Source organism: Cygnus atratus, chromosome 21 (assembly GCF_013377495.2).
Source record: "Cygnus atratus isolate AKBS03 ecotype Queensland, Australia chromosome 21, CAtr_DNAZoo_HiC_assembly, whole genome shotgun sequence".
Classification (NCBI taxonomy): domain Eukaryota; kingdom Metazoa; phylum Chordata; class Aves; order Anseriformes; family Anatidae; genus Cygnus; species Cygnus atratus.
Genome location: NC_066382.1, coordinates 4,000,490 through 4,019,493, shown reverse-complemented (window position 1 = coordinate 4,019,493; position 19,004 = coordinate 4,000,490). Strand labels below are relative to the sequence as shown.

At 42.7% G+C, this 19,004-nt stretch overlaps 1 protein-coding gene across 4 annotated transcripts in view; it reads left to right on the top strand.

The window, feature by feature from the left end:
- The window catches only part of RERE (arginine-glutamic acid dipeptide repeats), a 232,765-nt gene that overhangs the window by 149,910 nt on the left and 63,851 nt on the right, over positions 1 to 19,004 (top strand). For all 4 annotated transcript variants that reach the window (XM_035557534.2, XM_035557535.2, XM_050714887.1 and 1 more), the window contains one exon: positions 7,646 to 7,744. In XM_035557534.2, the coding sequence (XP_035413427.1) occupies positions 7,646 to 7,744 (99 nt within the window). The remainder of the gene's footprint in view (positions 1 to 7,645; positions 7,745 to 19,004) is intronic.

Below are 19,004 nucleotides of genomic sequence, written 5' to 3'. Positions count from 1 at the left end.
TGTCAGACAACTCAGGGTAAGGTTTTCCCATGTGATTTTGTATTGCCTTAAGAAAAAAAGTAATAGAAGTTTAAATATTCCTATAAAAGGGCCTCAGAAGCAGAAATGACGTTGGGTTTTGCTTTTACAACTCTCACATCATGTGAGGCATTAAAGAACAGGTTAAAGAACATCATTAGAAGAATGTGTGAGAGTGGCTGGTGTCCCAGGGAGCTCTATGGGAAGTTTTGCAGAAGCTCATTGAGGCGGAGCTGTGTGTAGGAAGGAGGAGTTGCTAGGGATTTCTTCCCCTGTCCTCATCTCACCACAAGGGTAATGTCAGACCTGCACTGAAATCATGGCTTCATCTTCCCGAAATCATGGCTTCATCTTCCCGAAATCATGGCTTCATCTTCCCTAGATGAGTAAGCAACAACTAGCAAGGCTATTGGGTTGTCGTACCTAGGATGGAGGTATCCAAAGGCTGGAAGAAATGACTTTTAAATGTCTTAATGTGTTGAGGTGTTACAGGAATTGGAAGATCCTGCAGATCTGAACCATCAAAGGAAGCATTTGATGCTACAACAGAAGATAATACCGCCTAAGCTAGCATACTGCTGCACGGAAGGAAGAGGAAAGTCATATGCTAATACTGTACAAATCTCTCCTTACTAGTAGCGTTGTTCTGACTTCTCGTAACACACTGTTACGCGGGAGCATGTCATTATGAGTGACAAATGTGACAGCGTAATATCAGTTTAAGGAAATTCAGTTCGAAGTAACATGTCACCCAGACAAATTACTCCCTGTTTTAACTTGCCCTTGGACAAGATTTTCTTGTTCATTAACTACAGACAGGGTTGAAAGCATTAAAAATTATTTAAATATATGTTAGCATTTCTTATTATTACTAGTTTTCCTTTTGGATGAGTCTTCATTAACAGCTACTCTCATGGTTCAAATGAGGTAGCACAGCACTTCAGGGGCCATCGCTGTCTGCCTGGGCGTGTTGGAGAATGAAGCCACTTCAAGTCTATGAGACAGTTTTGCCACTTTGAATTTTCACTCATCCTTATCCTTGCTCTTAGGGGGAAAAAAAAACTTCTGTGCTTTATTTGTAAGATGAGTCAGGAGATCTTTCAAAAGAAACTACTGAAAGGGCTGTGAAAATGACTGCCATGGGTACTTCCAGAAGTACTTCCAGAAATCGTTCTGGAATATATAAAATATTCAACTTTTGGAAAGAATTCTTTAAAATGCTCTTGCATTTAATGTTGCTACTTCTGTGGGTAACTTGCAGGGTCTTGCCCTTGTGCAGTGCTAGCAATGCTGTTGTGCTGACCCAGGAAGGAGCTGCCCCAAGGAGCTCCCTCTGCTGTTCTGCATTTTGCATCTGTGCCTTGAGCTGTTCACGGTGGCCTGGCAGTACCCAGTGTGACAAGGGGATGCAACACAAGCATCTGGCTTTTTAATCTGCATCATTAGCATCTAGATCACTCTGTAGCAATTAGAGCTATATAGAAGCTTAAAATAGATGAGAACGAGGGGTAAGAGATGGAAGTTGCTGCATTTTTAATTTTTTTTTCCAAAGTAGCGAGGGCTGATTTCTGTATTTTCCAAGCTGACAGATGCCACAAATCAGATATTTAAAAACCAGAGCTAGCAATAATTTTCCTCTGAAGCAGCTGTATTGATTTCTGTCACCTCCTGAACTTTTTTTGTTAGTTTCAAATTTTGTTGCAGGCCAAGCTGTTAGACAACTAGTTATAAATCAACGCTCACCAGCGAGCTCGTTGGCAAAAAAAAAAAAAAAAAAAAAAAAAAAAGGGCTGTCAGGCAGAGGCTTTTTGTTGGATAGCTTGGGTTCTTGATTGCTTCAAGGTTTTGTTGTCCTTGGGCACCAGAGGGAGCCCAGCAAAATAGTTTCCTTGTCCAAAAGGGCAGTGTTTTTTTCTCTGATCCAGATTGTTCAGTGTGTGTGCAGCAGGTGGGGAGGAGTTAAAATTTAAAAAAAACGGGGGTGGATCCATGGCATTAAGGAGCATTTGGGGCCAGCCTCTTGTTGGGCACTGGGCATGGCTGATAAAAATCAGACCTTGCCATTTCGGAGGACGAGCATTTTAAAGAAGGCTACACATTTGGAAATAGGCTTTGCTCTTTCACCTAGTGCAGTGTTTGCTGGGGAGCATGTTCCACTTGCACAGCAGCAGAGACAAGTCCCCCTGCTAGCGACCGGCCGGGGCTGCCACGAGTGCTTGCTTCAAACTGAAACCGCTCGGCTGCGCTCCCAAAAGCAGCCGGCTGAATTACATTTCATATTAAATTAGCTATCTGGATTAGCGTAATTATGCCACCAGAACTAGCTACTCGAGCCACGTGGCAGTAATTCTCTCTCCTCTTTTCATTTTCCTTGTCTTCTTTTCCCTCCTCTCTATTTTCTACCTTGTTAAGCAGGCTGCAGTTTTACAGAGCCGTTGTCTATCTCGACCGTTGTCGGCTTCAGTGAGAGGAGCAAATCCCTTGCTAATAATCAGTGTTCTTAGGCCTGCGTAGATTACAATAAATAGAGCTTAAATGGGGGTGTTATGTAAACCTTTTCTGTGCGGTACCAGGCAAATTCCAGCCTCTTTTACAATTCACCGCAGCATCCCGCTTGACAGCAGTGAAAAATGTCTTTTGACTCCGCTGTATTACTCGAGGCTTAAAACGCTCTCGCAGTAGCGGTGGTATTTACCTCGTGTTTGGCAGGGCAGGCTCTCTATCTCTGTGCCCTGACGAGTGACATGATGTGTCCCTGACCGGCGGTGGTTCAGGGGAAGAGCCAGCACTTGACCTGGAGGACTCCCGGCTCCCAGCGCTGTCCTACGGACGCCGGACACGTCCGCGTCCCCACGAAAGCACAGCCTGGCTGAAAATCCCTTCTGCTTTTATTGGCTTTTCTGGGTAGGTTTCAAAGCAGTTGAGCAATGCTCTGTTACAGTGCGGTTGCAATTTTTCCTCGGAGAAAAGGACTCTGGACTCTAGCAGCGTTCTTAATGAGCTGCAATTATTTAATACTGTAGCGTGAATGCAGCCTAACTCAGCCAGGCTTTTCAGCGGGGATCGTAATGACTGTAATTGCAAAAGGATACCTCGCTGAAGGAGAAGCTGCCAGATGCAATGCCGGTCTGATCGAAAAAGGTCACGGTAAAAGGGACATTTAAATTAAGTTATAAATTACAGTTGAAGAACAATATTTTGATGAGCGAGACCAGGGATGTCAGAGCTGCAAGATGTAATTCATGGGTTCATTACTGAGCAGAGGTGCCTGACAGCTGAGCCATGCCAAAAGGAGAATTTATTTGCAACATCACGCAGACAGAAAATGGCAGCTCGGCTGAGAAGCTGTGGTGGAAACTTGAAACCTTGTGGTAATGTGCAGACTTTATGCTAATAAGGCTTTCCTGTGATCTAGAGTTGTTTAATGACTGTTGTAATATAAATGAGCTTTTTGGATACGTGCATATTGAGAATTCTTCTTTAATCTAAAATCCGGCCCAGTGATGCAGAAGTTGCTTTATTTTCTGATTCCAAGTTTGCAAACAACTGCGACAAACGTACTTACACGTTATGTCACAGCAGTTCAAAATTTAGATGTTAATGTTAAAAACAATAATTCTCTAGGTGACAGGACGGTAATCTGGTGTTTATAGCAATACCTTGAAAAGTTCAACCAGAAGTTAATTAAACCGTAGGCAGTCATCATTAGCTATTATTTATATGTTCAAGTTGCTTGCCAATAAAGTGCTTATATATATTAAATGACCAAAAGCAATAAGCAGAGAATGATCCATCAGCCAGATTGAAAGAAGCAGATTGAACTTGGGCACTTACACACAAATACATTTTTCCTTTTGCTGCATTATCCTGCTCCTGGCACTTAGAAAAGCATTTTGTCCCTTGATCAAAGTCACGTTTTTCAGGAGACTCCAAACCCGGACAAGTTCTCTTGTTTTCACTTCTGTTTGTTTTCTCTTACATGACTTCTTCCTTCTGTCTGTGCTCATGGGTTTTGTGGTTTGAATGTAACCACTTGGTCAGAAGCTACTGCTCCTATCATCTGGTGGAGGTTTGGGGCAGTTCTGGCAGCCTGGAAACATGGAAATTTTTCGGTAACCGGCAGAGTCGCCTGTTAGCCCAGTCCTTTCTTTCTCTGTCTGATTATCTGCAGACTGAGAGGTTTGGGCAATAGGGCAGCCAGGGGAAAAAAACAACACTTGTTGTTCCTTGAGGCAAAATACAGGTTCCCTCCACCTTACAAAGGGGCTTTGGCATGGCTGCGTGTTTTGGGAGGGAGCAAGGAGGGAGAAGGAACAGAAGCTCTATTCTCTTCACGCTGTCAAATTTCCAAAATGAAAAATCTTTTAGGTGGTAGCACACACAGAAAAAAGCATTTGCAAGGTGAGCTGGCAAAACAAACAGTCCTTTTTACTTGAAGATGGATGTGTTCCCAGTTCTGGAGAGCAAACAAGGAGAAAAACCTCTGTGTGCCCAGTAGAAAAGACATCTTATTTTCCTGCCTTTAAGTAGGTATTGCATACCAGAGGAGGCTTAAAAAAAACAAGTTACGAAAGCTGTTTAAAGGCAGTCGCGTTGTTTGAGTGTTGGCACTGAGCACTGGCACTGCAAGTCTGCCTTTCGGCTCTTATCGTTTGGCTTGTGGGAGGTGGGCTGAGAGCACTGCTCCTCCTGCGTGGAGCTGCAGTCCTGGGAGCTGGCACTGACGTGGGCAACAAGGCTGGTTTGTGAGCTGGTTTGTAAGCTGATGCTCTGCTCTATGTCAGGAAATTTCACCTGTGGCGAGGCGTTTGGAAGCAGTGATTCCTATGAAGTCATCTCGGGTGATGCATCGTGCTGACTTAGAGCAGTGTGAGGTGCTGTGATGGCCCTGACGTGTTAATGCGTCCTTTGCAGCAGCCTGCGGAGATGGGAGTTGGGACAGGAGATGGGGAGGAGATGACTTTTTGCAAGCTGGTTGCTCAGTGAAGGTCCAGATAGTTGTAGTTACTGCACACAGTCTCTGTAACTCTCTTGTAGGCACCACGTAGAAAGCTGAATAGAAAATGGTCCTGGCTTAGAGTTTTCTTTCTTGTTCCCATTATATTAGCCAAGCACTTGCTTTATTGCAGTAACACCCTGTACACGATTGTTACTTCAGCTGGTGGTAAGGGAAAAAATGTTCAGGCATGCGATTAAGGCAACGCTGGTGATTGTTCTAAATCTCCATCCCAGGCTCTGATCAGAGGTCTTTGTTCAGCAGTGACCTTTTCTTCTTAGAAGTCCTTAACTTTCTTTAAAAGACGTCCGTCGAACACAAACAAATCCTGGATGCCCCAGTGACTTGGGGCAAGAGGTAGAAGAGCACCTTCATCAGTTCAAGGCCTGCTCCTACTGTTCCTGGAAGATTCGAGACAATTTGTACCAAGTGTTACCTGTAACGTGCTAATTTCTATTCTAACACAGCCGATGACGTCTCTGTGCCCACCAGCAAGGAGGTACGCAGCGCAGCTCTAGAGGGCTGTGCACTTGGGCTTTCACAGCTAACTTCAGTCCTCGGTGGTTTTGGACCTCCCAGGTGTTCAATAGCGATTGTTTATCAAATTGTTTTCTGGAAACTCAGCTATTCAGGTGTTACAAAGGAGGCTTCAAATTACTTGGAACTGAAATTTCACCAGTAAATAGAATAAATTAGCTGTTACTTTCAGTATGTTTGGGGACCTCACAAAGGAAAGTAATTCCTAGCATGCTCTGCACTGCAGATGGATGGGCTTTGCAGGCTGTCACAGTCTGTTCTGTGGCATCCATGACCAGAAAGCTGCGATGTTAATAAAATAATTGGGAAGATTGCATGCTGTGATACATGGTACCCCAATTCCACCATTTTGTGAAGTGCCTCTGTATGATGGACCATGGTGCCTTGTGTGAGCTCGGCACTCTGTCCTGGGACATTTCCTACCCACTTACAATATTATTGAAAAAGCGAGCCATGTTTTATTAAAAAAAAAAAAAAAAAAAAAAAAGCAGTTTGTGTACAGATTCACCAGCTATTTAAAACCTGCAAAGGCCCGAGTCGACAAAAGCCAGGACGTAAAAGTGAGGGCCATACAGATGTGCGTTGTTCTCACAGCTGCATGAGCCCTGCTGGTGGTGCAAGGCTCCACTTCCGCCTTGCCAGCCTTCACCACGGTCTGCAGTGGCCCTTGCAGACCTGTTGAATGTTCTGCCCTATCGTTCACAGAAATAATTTCACTTTTGACATAAGAAAAATGAGATTTTTTTCCCATCCTCCTATAATCAGGTTTGGTATAACCATATTAATAGAGACAAAGTAGTTAATACCTTGTTGCTGTGCAGTAATTGTATCTTCATCCCTGTTCAGTTCTGCAGACTGGGACAAGTTCAAGAATTGGAGTACTCATTGAAATATTTTTGGAGAGGGATGGGACGTAGGGCTGGCAGCACAGATGCTTCTAGAGGGTGGGATGCAGAGAGCTTGGGATACGTTCAGGGCAGGAAGGAAAAGCAGGCGATAATGTATGGAATTACAGTTTGGTTATTGCTATTATAAAGAAAATTTTTAGGATCTATAAAAATCTGTGATGTTAGTCAATAGCTGTGGTGTCCGTAGCACCTTGTTTAGCAAACTCGCTCTTGTCTGTGCAGGGAAGTCTGCATGCAAATCCTTCTCCCTTCTGGGTATGGGAAGATAATTCAGTTCTGTCACCCCAGCAATGTGTCTTTTTCTTTTAGATCACTTTCCGAAGATATAGAGCAGGCTCCTGACTAGTCCTCCAGTTCTTAAAATCCCACTGTACTTTGAAGATAGGACAGGCGATAAATCTACAGCGTGCTAAATGTTTTCTATCAAGAGTTAAGAGCTGGAGATTCTCCTGGGCTCGTTGCTGAATGTTTTTCTCAGTGTAGTTGTTTTTCTACCTCACCCTGATTCAAATGTCTACTTCAGACAGCTTTTGATCATATACTTACCTACTTTTATGGTAGAAAATCAGGTACGGTGTAGGCTGTGACCATCTGAAACAGTAATGTCAATGTAGTCGTTCCTACTTGCCTTTATGTACTCCTCTAGTTATCTGCAGAGGCTTTGTGTTTCTTTTCCATATTTGTTTTTCAATAACACGTTGATCTTTGCAATGCAGTAAGAATCCTGTAAAAAGAAATTTCTGGGTGGTAAATCTGACATCCCATAGCTTATAATCGCTCCTGTATGTTAGGTTTTTCTGGTTGGCTATACTAATTGGAACAAAATATTGCTGTGTAAAATACAACTTGTTTGAAAAATGCTTTGGAGCTTTTTAAAAATTTCCTTGGAGTTTATAATGTAAAAGATGTATTTTTAAAATATAACCAAAAATATTCAGTGCTTTATGGCCTCAAACATCATCTGGGAGAAATCCAGGAAGGAGGGGGAAAACCATACTTGTTTTAATGCTGTCTCTGCTACTAATAAAATTCCAATTACCTTCAGGTTGTTTAAATTTCACTTCATATTTCAACAGTAGAAATAATTAGGTGTAGAGCATCTCATGTGGCCCCCTTTAGTTTTTTCTCCAATATCGGATCACTGCTAATTCCATTGAATGTTCTATTTGTCTTCTTTATTTTTTAGCTACACGAAAGTAACTATGATGCTGGAAAAGCCCTGCAGCGGTTGGTGAAGAAGCCTGTGCCCAAGCTGATTGAGAAGTGTTGGACTGAAGATGAAGTGGTAGGGAAATGAATTATTCCCTTGAGCCTTATAGTTCATGTTGCTTCTCTCATTCATTTTATTTTTTTCCTAAAGAGGTTATTTTTATGGGAAAGAAAAGACGCAAATAATTTATTGCACAGGATACATCTTTGCACACTCCTGAGTTAGTGGACTCTCATTCAGGGTACAGAACTTTATTAGGCTATTTTTCTAACACAGAATGAGAGGAGAGGATCAAGTGACTGTTGTTGGGAGGACTCCGTAGAGCAGATGAACAGCTGGAAAACCTCTGGGCTCTAAATTTCACTTCCACTTTCACCTCCAGGCAGGCTGGCCCCATCCATTAATTGGAGTAGGACAAGATGTAAAAAGGCACATGAAGTATTGTCCTGGATTTGTACCTGCTGGTGTAGGAGGAGGCTCCCAGCGTCAGCACAAGTTGGCTAATGGGAAGCTAGATAGCAGTGTTTTTTCCTAAACCGAGTTTTAAGTCTCTTTTTCCCTTCATACGGGATATTAGAAATTGCTTGCTGGCATTGTTCTTGATGGATGAGTCTTTGACAAAGAGCAGACCAAAAGGGGATAATAGGGAAGCTGGGATTTAGCCACACCATCTGCATGCATGCTCAAGTATGCAGGACTCGTCAGGCTCCAAAACCGTGCTGAAAACAGCGCATCCATCTTAAACAAAGCTCCCAAAATAATGTATGGGCATGATGAATGTGGGGCGTACAGTAAATATACAGCACAGCATCATGTCCTCGCTGTTATGGAACTTGGATTTGGGTCCATACAGTTTAACATCCTGGTACTCTGCAAGCCTCATCCACATGCACAGCGTAAGGAGGAACCAGCACGGTGATTTCTCTGGTGTGTGCAGGTAGTTACAGAGCTCTAGGGTATCTGGTTGGGGCTGTAGTGCCAGAGGTGAAGGAACATGTCAGCATGTCATTCCTTCCTTCAGCCAGAGGTTGAGGTTTTTGGTCTATATGGCTTCAGATGGAAATTTCTGCTATTGATATTAGCCTACTAAAAGAGTAAGTATTAGCCTATTAAAAGATTCTGCAGTCTGATGGGGGGGGGGGGGGGGGGGACTTCTGACCTGAGAAAGACACCTCTTCAGAAAAGCTCTAATTGCCAGAGAAGGTGCTGGGAAAGCACTCCACATTCCCAGTCAAATGGACCACATTTTGTATTCCGGTGTCTTCTTGCAGGATTTGGGGGAGATGATATCTGTGCAAAAATTAAAAAGGCAAAGGTTTCTCCTTGTGGTTTGTTTGTTCTGCAGTTTAATTGCTGCAATTGTGAGATTGCTGCTGGCTTAATTTTTATGTGTATGACATAATGCAACTGTGCTTATTAAAGTGTTTTGTAGGGTTATAAATCACACGAAGTTGGGAGCAAACTCTAGATTCTTAATTTGCTGACAGCTAGTAAACAAGCAGATTCTTATTCTTCCTGAATAAATAGCAATATTTGTTGCATTCAGCACAAAAGTTGCATTTTCTGGCAGCATGTGGAAACCAAATGCTGTTGTTACAACCCTTTGTTTGTCAGACCTTGCAGCTTGAGCTCACACAGAAGTACTTGACTGCAAACAGGGAGACACTTGTGCATTTTCGCTATGTGGGAGAAGAGAAGTGCTGAACGAGTTCACTTGGATTAAGTCCTAAAAATATTTTGCATTTTAATGCTGCTGTTAAATGCACTTAACAAAATAGATTTATGTGAGATGTAATGTGTAAGAAGATGGTGCCTCCTTAGCAAGCTGACTAGGCATGTCTGGGTTGGTGAAAATGGAAAAAGGTTATTTCCTAGCTCAATAATTAGGTGGTGGTGCGCACTAAAATAGAAAATCAGATGGCTGAAATTTAGCTATGATAAAATATTTATCGAAGAAGAACCTCAGACTCGCTTGTGGTTTTTACCTTTCACTGTCCAAAAAGCTGCTTCTCTCATGTATGTTAATAAATATGGTCTAAATGGAAGTAGAAATTCAACTCGTCACGTGTACCTACCAGGTGTCTAAATGAAACATCTGATTCGGGGCAAGACAACATGGTTCACGTAAAAGAGATGAGCAAAGTTTTGTGGATTGCTGTTTTTTTTTTTTTAATGAATGAACTTTTAAGGTAGTTAATTGGTAGAGTAAAAGTACATTTGGAAACATAAATAAAAATACAATTTGTGTTCTTTTGTTAAGTAATTAAGCTGGCATTGGTGCTGTAAAATAGAGCTGGTAATAGGTGGTGTTTTTATGGGCTCTTAACACTTTTTAATTATTCAGACAGTGGCTGGAGAGACTTTTTTTTAGCTCTAGTTTATCTGAAAGCCTTTCAAGGATTTATTCCAATGAATTGTGTGTACTTGCTCTCTCCTCATACATACCCTTGTGCAAGAGCTAGATTAGGGCAGGCCAGGCTGTGTAAACCTGTGTTCAAGTCGGCTTTATTCAGAAGCCCAACAAAGAACCTTTGTGGTAAGGAGGGTGCCTGAAGTGGTAGGGTGGAAGAAGAGTGTGTGCTAGCACAGCAGCAAGGCGAGTAGAGGGTGAGTAAAAAGCCTAGAACATGCTTTCCTAATAAGGTTTTCAGCGATCTCGTCACAAAAGGGCATTTGGTTTGGGGCGCTGGCTGTTGGAACAAATGCTTCAAGTGCCTTGTGCTCGCTGTGTTTGTCCTCGCGCTGTCATTACCTCCGTTTTCTCTGCCTACATTCTTTCTGTAGAATGGTTAAATTGAACGCTGCCAACTCCTCTTCTTCTGTGCCGAGGGTGTTTTTTTCACTCTCCTTGTTTTTTCCATCAGCTGCACTATGCTGAGAATGCCAGAGCTGCTGCAGCTCAGGGTTTTTGATCAGCAGTCCGTGTTAAATGGTAGAGAACAGAGCCTTGCGAGCAAGAAAAAGCAAAATTTACTGAAAAGTGAAACATTACTCCAAAAGTACAGCCCCTGTGAGTGCAGACTAATGATCGTTAACTCTATAAATCATTGTCAGTCTCAGCTCGTTTTATCATATTTGTTCCTGTTCTGTTCCATCCAAGTTTCCAGAAACACTTGGCAGCCCTCCAGCCTCGGCAGAGCCAAAGATCAAACTGTGCTCTTATTTATAGACAGCTAAGCTCCACCTGCAGAACTTCATAGCTTGTTCGTCTCCGGCAGTTTGTAGAAAACTCCAGATTAAAGCAGCTGCACTGCACTCCTGAGCCTTTCTGGGGCTTGCAAGGCAAGTTTCCTTCTCGTTGGCTCTGCAAACCTGCAGCAAACTCCTCCTGCGCCATACGTAGGGTGCTGCAGCTGCACGGGAGCTCCACAGCCAAGTGTTTTTCAGAGGAAGAGACTGTGTCAAACCCCAAATCTGGCCAAAATAATTAAATTTCAGGGAAAACCTTAGTGTTAAGTGTGTCCCCCCCATGTCGTGATGGGAAGCAATGAGAAGGAGGGAGCCTCTGGTGATGTGGGGCTGGTGACCTGAGAGTGGCACTAGTGAGGGAGGTGGAAGACCTGGGTCCAAACCATGTCCCTGTTTGTGCTGGGCTTCATCTCCTCTTGCAGCCCAGCAAATACCTACTGAGTTATTTTTATAATTCGTATGAATAGGCAGGTGCCACACTAGGCACTAAGCTCTGCCAAGTTAACCTCCTGAACTGGGAAAGGCTCTGTAAATGACCAGCTCCATCCCAGAATGGCTGAGGCTGGAGGCACCTCTGGGACCACCTGGTCCAACCCCTGCCCAAGCAGGGCCACCTAGAGCAGGTTGGCCAGGACCACAACCAGAAAATAATTAATAAAACTAAGTCACAGCTTCCCTTGTCTCGTTTTTTTCCGCTCCTGCGATTCTGATCCTATAATATTCTCCTTCCCCCTTGTAGACCCCACAACAACACATTCCCCCTTTTGTTGTTATGAGTTAATTTTCTGCCAGCCCTGTAAGGTCAGTGTCTGAAAAGCTTTGTTGTAAGAAGAGGTGAGGTGTATGGCCGGGCAGAGGGAAAGGAGCACCGGGGCAATGTCAGGTTAGCAGGTGGCAAAAGCAACCGAAGGGGAAGTGTGGGCACACTGATGGAGGGAAACAACTGGCTCGGTCCAAAAGTCAGTCTTCAAATGCTGTGCTTCCTTAGGTCAAAAATCCTCCGAGTTGGTTGGTGTGTTACTTGCGTGAGTGTTTTGAGTGAGTTTCTACTGTGCTGGGGTGGTTACTGTAGTTCCTTCCTCTGTGTCTATGATAGCCAGGCTTTGTCCAGCACAGGTCTCTGCAGTTTTCAGGAGGATTTTTGATCTGATGCTGTGTGAATAGCTCAAATTTATTGTAGTTAGCATTTAACTCTTTCTGAAGACTATCCGTTGCCCAAAGATTAAGCCTTTTTTGTTAATTAAAAGCACTTTGCTGCCTGTGACTGATCTATCCGGTAGGAGTTGCCTTGCAGTGATCAGAACTGATTAAAATAAAGGATGGAGGTTATTTTTACTACTGATGAAGTGGTTACAGAGGTTTAGATCAAATTAAATAGAGGATAAAATTTACCACTGATTGAATTAAACGGAAGGCTCTGTAAATATGAAGATGGAGGTTTGCTGTCTCCCTGGTGTTTCTAAACCCATGGCTATTTTTAAACCTTTCTCATTCCAGTACGTATATTCGGGGGCACACTGAAAACCACAGTCTTCCCTACTGCCTAATAAAACCAGCTGAAGCAGCTCCTTCACTGATGCATCTAGAGGCAGCTCTAAGAGCAGCTGCTTCCTGTTTATAAAGGCTGCTGCTCCACCTGACAGCATCAATCTCCAGCGTGACTTGGTGAGCAGGGCTTGGTTTCTCTTGCCATGCTGACAAATTTACTCCTGCAGACAAATTCATCGAGCAGTTGTGGTGCAGAACGCCGCATCGAAGCGCTTTCCAAGCAAGCACCCCGCAGACCAACGTTGTGCAGCATCACCTGGTGGGATCGTGCTTGTTAGAGCTGGGCTGCAGGGCCAGCCAGAAAGCAGCAGTGAGGTTCCAGGTGGATGCTTGGTTTGGGAAGAAGCCACGCAGCGTGCTGTTAGGACAGAGCAGGTTGTTTTGACCATGAATGCCATGCCTGATGTGAATGGCATGATTCTGGGGCAGGGGGACCAACCTCACCCCTCGTGCACTTGACAGGCCGATGTCCTTCACCAGTGCGAGGTTAGAGTAACCTCATTTCCCTTCATTTTCTTCAGCTGTCTTCTCTAGTCCCCAGGACCTGGTAGCACGTGGGCTCTGTGACGCTCCGGTCTGCTCATCCTGCGTGCAGCCATGGGCTGTGGCATGGGCGGGACGTAGTGTTTGCCTTTCAGTGCACTGAGACAACAAAAATGCTTTGCTGGAGCTCAGCCAGGATTGTTGGAGGGGAAGAGAAGTAGTCTGTTCTGCATCTCCTGGCCACCTCTAAAAGTGGCTCTTTGCGTCTCTGACAGTACGGGCAGTTTTGACGCAACAATCAGTGATCTCTATTAGGGATGGGGTGGTGCTGGTCAATTAACCTTCTCCAGATGGAAATATTTCAAAAATTACGTTGAAATTGTATTTTGAAACATACTGACTTAGAGCTTTTTGTCTGTTGGGAATGACTGCAACTAACCCCGTTTGTGAGCACCTGTATTTGAACTCTGGAGCCTGTCTTGAGGACGTGCCGCTTCGCTTTCCCCATGTGCCAGACCCAGAGCAATGATCTTGAGCTGCTTTCAGTTTAGTTTGACTTGAAACAGCCCCATTTTCTGCTGTGGTTTCAGTGGAAATGTTTCCCAAGATAAATTGTCCTAATGGGATTTCCATTCTCTTGGGACGAGACGTGCTCTGAAAGCAGCTTTTATAATTTCAGTGATGTTCAGAACAATTCTGAGCTTACGCTTGCTCCTGGTCCCAAAATGAGCTGTATCTGCACACTTCCATTTCAGATAAATAACCTATCAAATGACTGTCATTTACAACAGATACAATGTTCATCTGAAGTTTTAATTTAATGAAATAGTTTTCAATTCCGGCTTGCCCAACGTATTGGGAACAGTGAAGGAAATAGTCCAGTTCTAGCTGTTCTTCGCAGAACAGTTCTCTTTTTTTGGTCTCTATTCAGTACATGCTTTTTTTGTCTTTTTATCGAAAGTACCACCAAAATCAATACAGCTTACAGGAGAGAGAAATACAAATCAGAACTAAAAGAGAACCTCTAGTTTATTAGGTTTTTAATTAAACATGATGAACACATTTTAAATAACACAAAGGCCTCAGGCAGAGCTGCATCTAATCGAAACAGATTAAGTCACCCGTCCACACTTGGGTAGTTATTAATTCTGTTTATTTATGCATGCTTGCTGAAGGCAGAGTTCACTGCTGCTGTGTTGCAGTTTATTGCACAGGGAGGCTTTTGCTGCATGGAATTGTGCTCCTAATTAGCATTCAGATGTTGATTATGAAGAACATTGGTGAGGCTAATTGAACCACCTCTAAAATTCAGGGCTGCCTTCCAAAGTTAAGAGAATCAGGGTGAAGCAGTAGTTTCCGCATTATTTCTTGGACTCTTCCTCCTTTTTCTCCTCCCATTTGTCCCATCTTTCAAGAGATGTTAAAATTCTCAAGAAGAAAATGTAAAATGTTCCTTAGGAAGGAGGTTTTACTCGTGCATCTCCATGCAGAATTGCTGATGACACACTGTGACATCCTTGATAACTAGCTTTTATCATGAAATATGCTGCCCTTTAAATATTTTACATTGCTTTTGATGTAGAGTAGTTGAGGTAAACAACCTAGATTCAAACAACCTCTTAAATTTATGTGCAGGGATAGTTAATCCTTGCTGGCGATAAACCTTAATTGGCCATGTACATGGATTTACAAGTTCATAAATTTTAAAATATCCACACCTGGCTTCAGCTTAAAGCTCATTTGTCATAAAATACAAGTGGAGATCTGTCTGCCAAAAATGACAAGATACAGCAAACTAATTCCCTAACGTGTTTACCAGTGTTTGTAATCCAGTGTAGCTGGTCAAGAAATTACTTATGCGAAACACACGTACTTATTTGCCTGGCTTTTCTGCCTGGAATCATCTTCAAATGTCTCTCATCTGCCCTTTTCGGAATATCTGCTCATGAAAACATTGTTTTCATTGCTCAGTCCTTTGAAGCCAGCCTTTTCAGTTATGCTGGAAGACAGAGCTGCTTACTGGGGCAAAAATACCATGAATTTTATTTACTGTTTATATGGCAGCTATAGAAAATGTGATTCATAGCAAAATTGAAACAGAGCCTCTTGAACGGTGAGAAGGGAAAAAAAATCATCAAGGGATATTTGAAAAGGAGGCTGGCATTGCGAGGCTGCGTTTGAGTAATTGAGTGGGCTTAGAAGGTTAAGATATCACTTGCTGCTTGGTTTTAATTTTTTATCCATAAAAAGTAAACATTACAGCTTCTTAGCAGAGTACCAGTTCCTGTTAATGTTTTCTGGACTTCAGAAATTAAGCCGTCCGATGCTGTTTGCAAGTGCGTTAGTCAAAAACAGCTGAAAATTAACTGAGGATTGAAAGAAAAACAAGCCATGGTCTAGTAAGTCCTCTATTTTAATAAGAATAAATCAAGTTTTAGTTTAAGAATAAAGGTGGGAATGTACAGTCCCGACTGTGGCATATTCTAAGAACTTAGGCTGTAAAAAAAAAAACCATCAGTCCTTCTGGTAAAAAGTAACTGATGAAGGATGAGACTCGTCTGCTTGGGAGGAAAAAAACAAAAATCAATTATTTAAGAGTTGCATAAAACTCCAGTTACTTAGCAGTTGACAGATACATGAAGTTATGAGGTGTAATACAGCCAGAAAATATAATGTATAATCTGGCTAGGAAAGGTGAATTTAGCTTAAACACAGCTTTTTAGACAAAAGATATCCATCTTCTGGGTTGTGATTAACTTGCATCAGTCTTTGATCCAAGCCCTTGTTAAAGGGATCAATATTGCACATACAGCACTGAGTTTATCGTCAAGTCCTTTTGGAAATGAGACAGTGAATTAAAAATCAATTATACGTGCAGAAAAGTTTGTGTAGGGCAATCAATTTTGTCCTTTTAGTTTGCAGAAAGATTCCATTGTTTAACCAGCTGTGAAGAGGAATGAATTTTAAAAGCCTCCAGCAAATGAGATAGCCCAAATGGGGTGGGGGTAGATTCAAAAAAAAATTATTTCAGCATTTCATGTTCAGCAAAGGCTGCCTTCAGGGATAAATCTATAAATCCTGTCAGTGACCTTGGCTTCAAAATGGGTGATTTCACTGCTTTCGTTAATCTTGATCTTTCCACAGCTGCCAGATAAGTTAGCCTTTTCTTAACAATATCATTATAGTTTTTGTTTGCTTTGTTTAACTGCCATATGTTTCTTGATTCATCGTCTTTCTGCCTTCATGTGGAATATTTTTATCTATTAAGTACTTACCATATTGCTGATCCCCCAAAATAATACAACAAATATTTACACTGGCCAGTTGCCACGGCTCAGAGGGCTATTTCTGCGTGGGGCCAGGAAGCTAAACTCTGAGCTGAACTCCTCTATAAACTAAATAATTTGTAGGTGCTTTCACAAGTTGGGCTTTGGTTTTGTTTCCTTAAAAAAATAGCTTTGTAATAGGGAGACAGAAGCACAGTTCGCTGTTGCCAGAGGGAAGGAATCTGCTGCCTGGAAGATTAATAAATACTCTAGCAGTTGATTGTTGAAACCATGTTTTTCATCTCATTTTCAAGGGCGTCTTAAAAATGGAGATCGCTTACACTTCGTAGCGTTCTCGATCATCTTTCCGTGTTCATTTCAAAACGAGAACAAGACACTGGGGGACTTGAGAGATTGCGTCTGTTCTCCCATCGGGCAGAGTGGTTATTTTATAAATGAAGAGCGCCAAAAAAGCTGTCCTTCGTAGTTTCTTAGCAACAGAGCCGGAGTCGGGTTTAACGTCCGCGCGTACCGTACAAGTGCTATGTATAGCAGCACGAGCTGTGCAGCTCGGCAGCGTTGCGGCTGAAACAAAGGGCACTCACCCAGCCTTGGGCAGGGGAAGAAAATCAGCCCAGCGCACCCATACGATGCACGGGCTCGTCGTCTTCCTCCTCTCACTGTCAGATGATGTTCTGGGCAGGGGCACAGTGACTGTCTGCACTGCTCAGACATCTAATTCAGATTTTTGTCTGCTAAGAGATCTGGAATCTGATTTAAATATAATATCTTCTGTCCCGTTTCTCTCCAAAAGGAAACTGAGTCACGGCATTAACAGTAGGAGCATCAGGCGAGCGCAGGGATTGTCCTAATTATGGCAGCTTTTAGGGTTAATGCTTTTGTCACAGCGAGCAGGACCTAAGGAGCAATTGCAAGCGTTCATGTTGTAATCATGGTAACACTAACCCTCCCATCGGTTTCTTAATTTTTTTAATTTAATTTTGAAAGGATACCATGTATCAAAGCTCTCTTGCTTACATTTCACTGACCTATTTACTCTCCGTTTTTGTACATGTTTAATTCCCAAATTCAAAGTTTTTTAAAGATCCATATTTGTTAATAGTATGGTGGACTTCTGAGTCTGATAAATTTCATAGGGTACTTGTCACAGTTTGCTTCCCCTTCTGAACACAAATTTAGTAAATGGCCTTCCATAGGTTTTCTGGCTTGCATTCCTTGATGTACATTGACCCAAAGTCTAGGATTGCGTGAGGATTTTCATGGTCTTGAAAACAGTTCTTAAATTTAAATACAATAGCGTTTAGCTCTCTGTTTTCAGAAGATTTTTGTTTGATTGTTTTGGAAATGCTCTAAAGAGTGTGATTTAAATTTTACCTTTCCTAATGGTCTAGAAGGGGGACATCCACATGGACTGGGAGTGACATCCACAGTTCTTGGTTTGATTTCAGATGTTGTCAGTTGCCCCGGCATGTTTCAGTAGTTGGAGTTTATCTGTCTTGCAGGAATTAAGGAATTCACATCAGTCTAAAGAATCCCTATCTCCATAATACCTAAAAGTGCAATTTTAATATAGTAATAAGTAATGGTGAAGTGCTGTGTTGTTTTCCGTGTCAAGTGTACAATAGAAATGCCCATCATCTTTCCAAGTAATTTTGGCTTAGTCTAAGTTGATACAGGTACAAAGTGCATAGTTACCCACGTCAGAGTTACTGCAGTCAATGCTCGGAGCCCAGGAATGGGTTACTTGCTACAGCAAGCCCCTGTTTTGCGTTGGTTGCTACCTAAACCATGGGAAATTGTATTATTTTTTTCTGCTAGCCTTTTCCTGTTGAGACCTGGGAACGTAGTCTTAGCCGTGACTCGCACCACATGAAAAGCTCTTCAGCTTGCTGTGTCCGAGGTGGTGCTTCTCCGTGTAAAGGGTGCAGAAGATTTCAGGCACAGTTCCTTTGTCTTTGCCATTGTACCCAAGGAATGCTGTCCTTGCAAAAGGATGTTCCATGCCCTCTTTGCATTTCTGGGAATATTTATTCCAGTTTGTCCATGTTGTTTGTTTTCTCTAGTGAGGTGAGGGTCTCATGGTCTCAAGAAATTGCCAGGCTTTTACCGAACTCAGAGTTTCTTTTTGTAGAGGAACCTTGGTTGGGCCGTGCTGCCAGCGAGAGCCATCATGAGCTACAGGCGTAGGAAATAAAAGCTATCTGTTTTGCTGCCTTGCAAGTGGTAATTCAATATTTTAGATTGTTTGGGCAGCAAAGGGTAGGGTAGCGCTGTTGAACTGCTTAAGCCTGATGGATGGAGAAGAAACACGTTTTCAGGATTGCAATCCATAACCCAGATGGAGCGGCGTGATGCCGGGGAGGCTGGCAGCTCCAGCTAAGGAATGGGAGTCTGAGGCTGAACCCTTACTGGTTTAGGCACCTGTAGATAAATAAACCATCTTCAGAAATTGTAGTGGGGGAACAGCAGAAGCACTGCCCGGGATGCTGGGGACTTGGCATCCAGGTGAACCTCAGCGACAGCCAACTTGAGCTCCATGGCAGAGGGCTTCACAGAAGGAGAGTGATAGCGAACCAAACGATGGTGGCATCTGCAAAATGGGAGTTGTAGTATAATTAAGGTTATTTTGGAAATAAAGCACTCTTAGAGTTTTGATTTTAATGTCAGTAAAAGCTCATTTTGAACAGGTTTTTGATTTTTCTAATAGCTATGAGGAGAAAAACCAAGACAAAACAAAAGTAACTTTTTCAAATGCCACTGGATTTGCTGTGATCCTGCCTGACAGCTCATCTGAGACTTATTTACTATGGACCAGGGGATGTTACAGC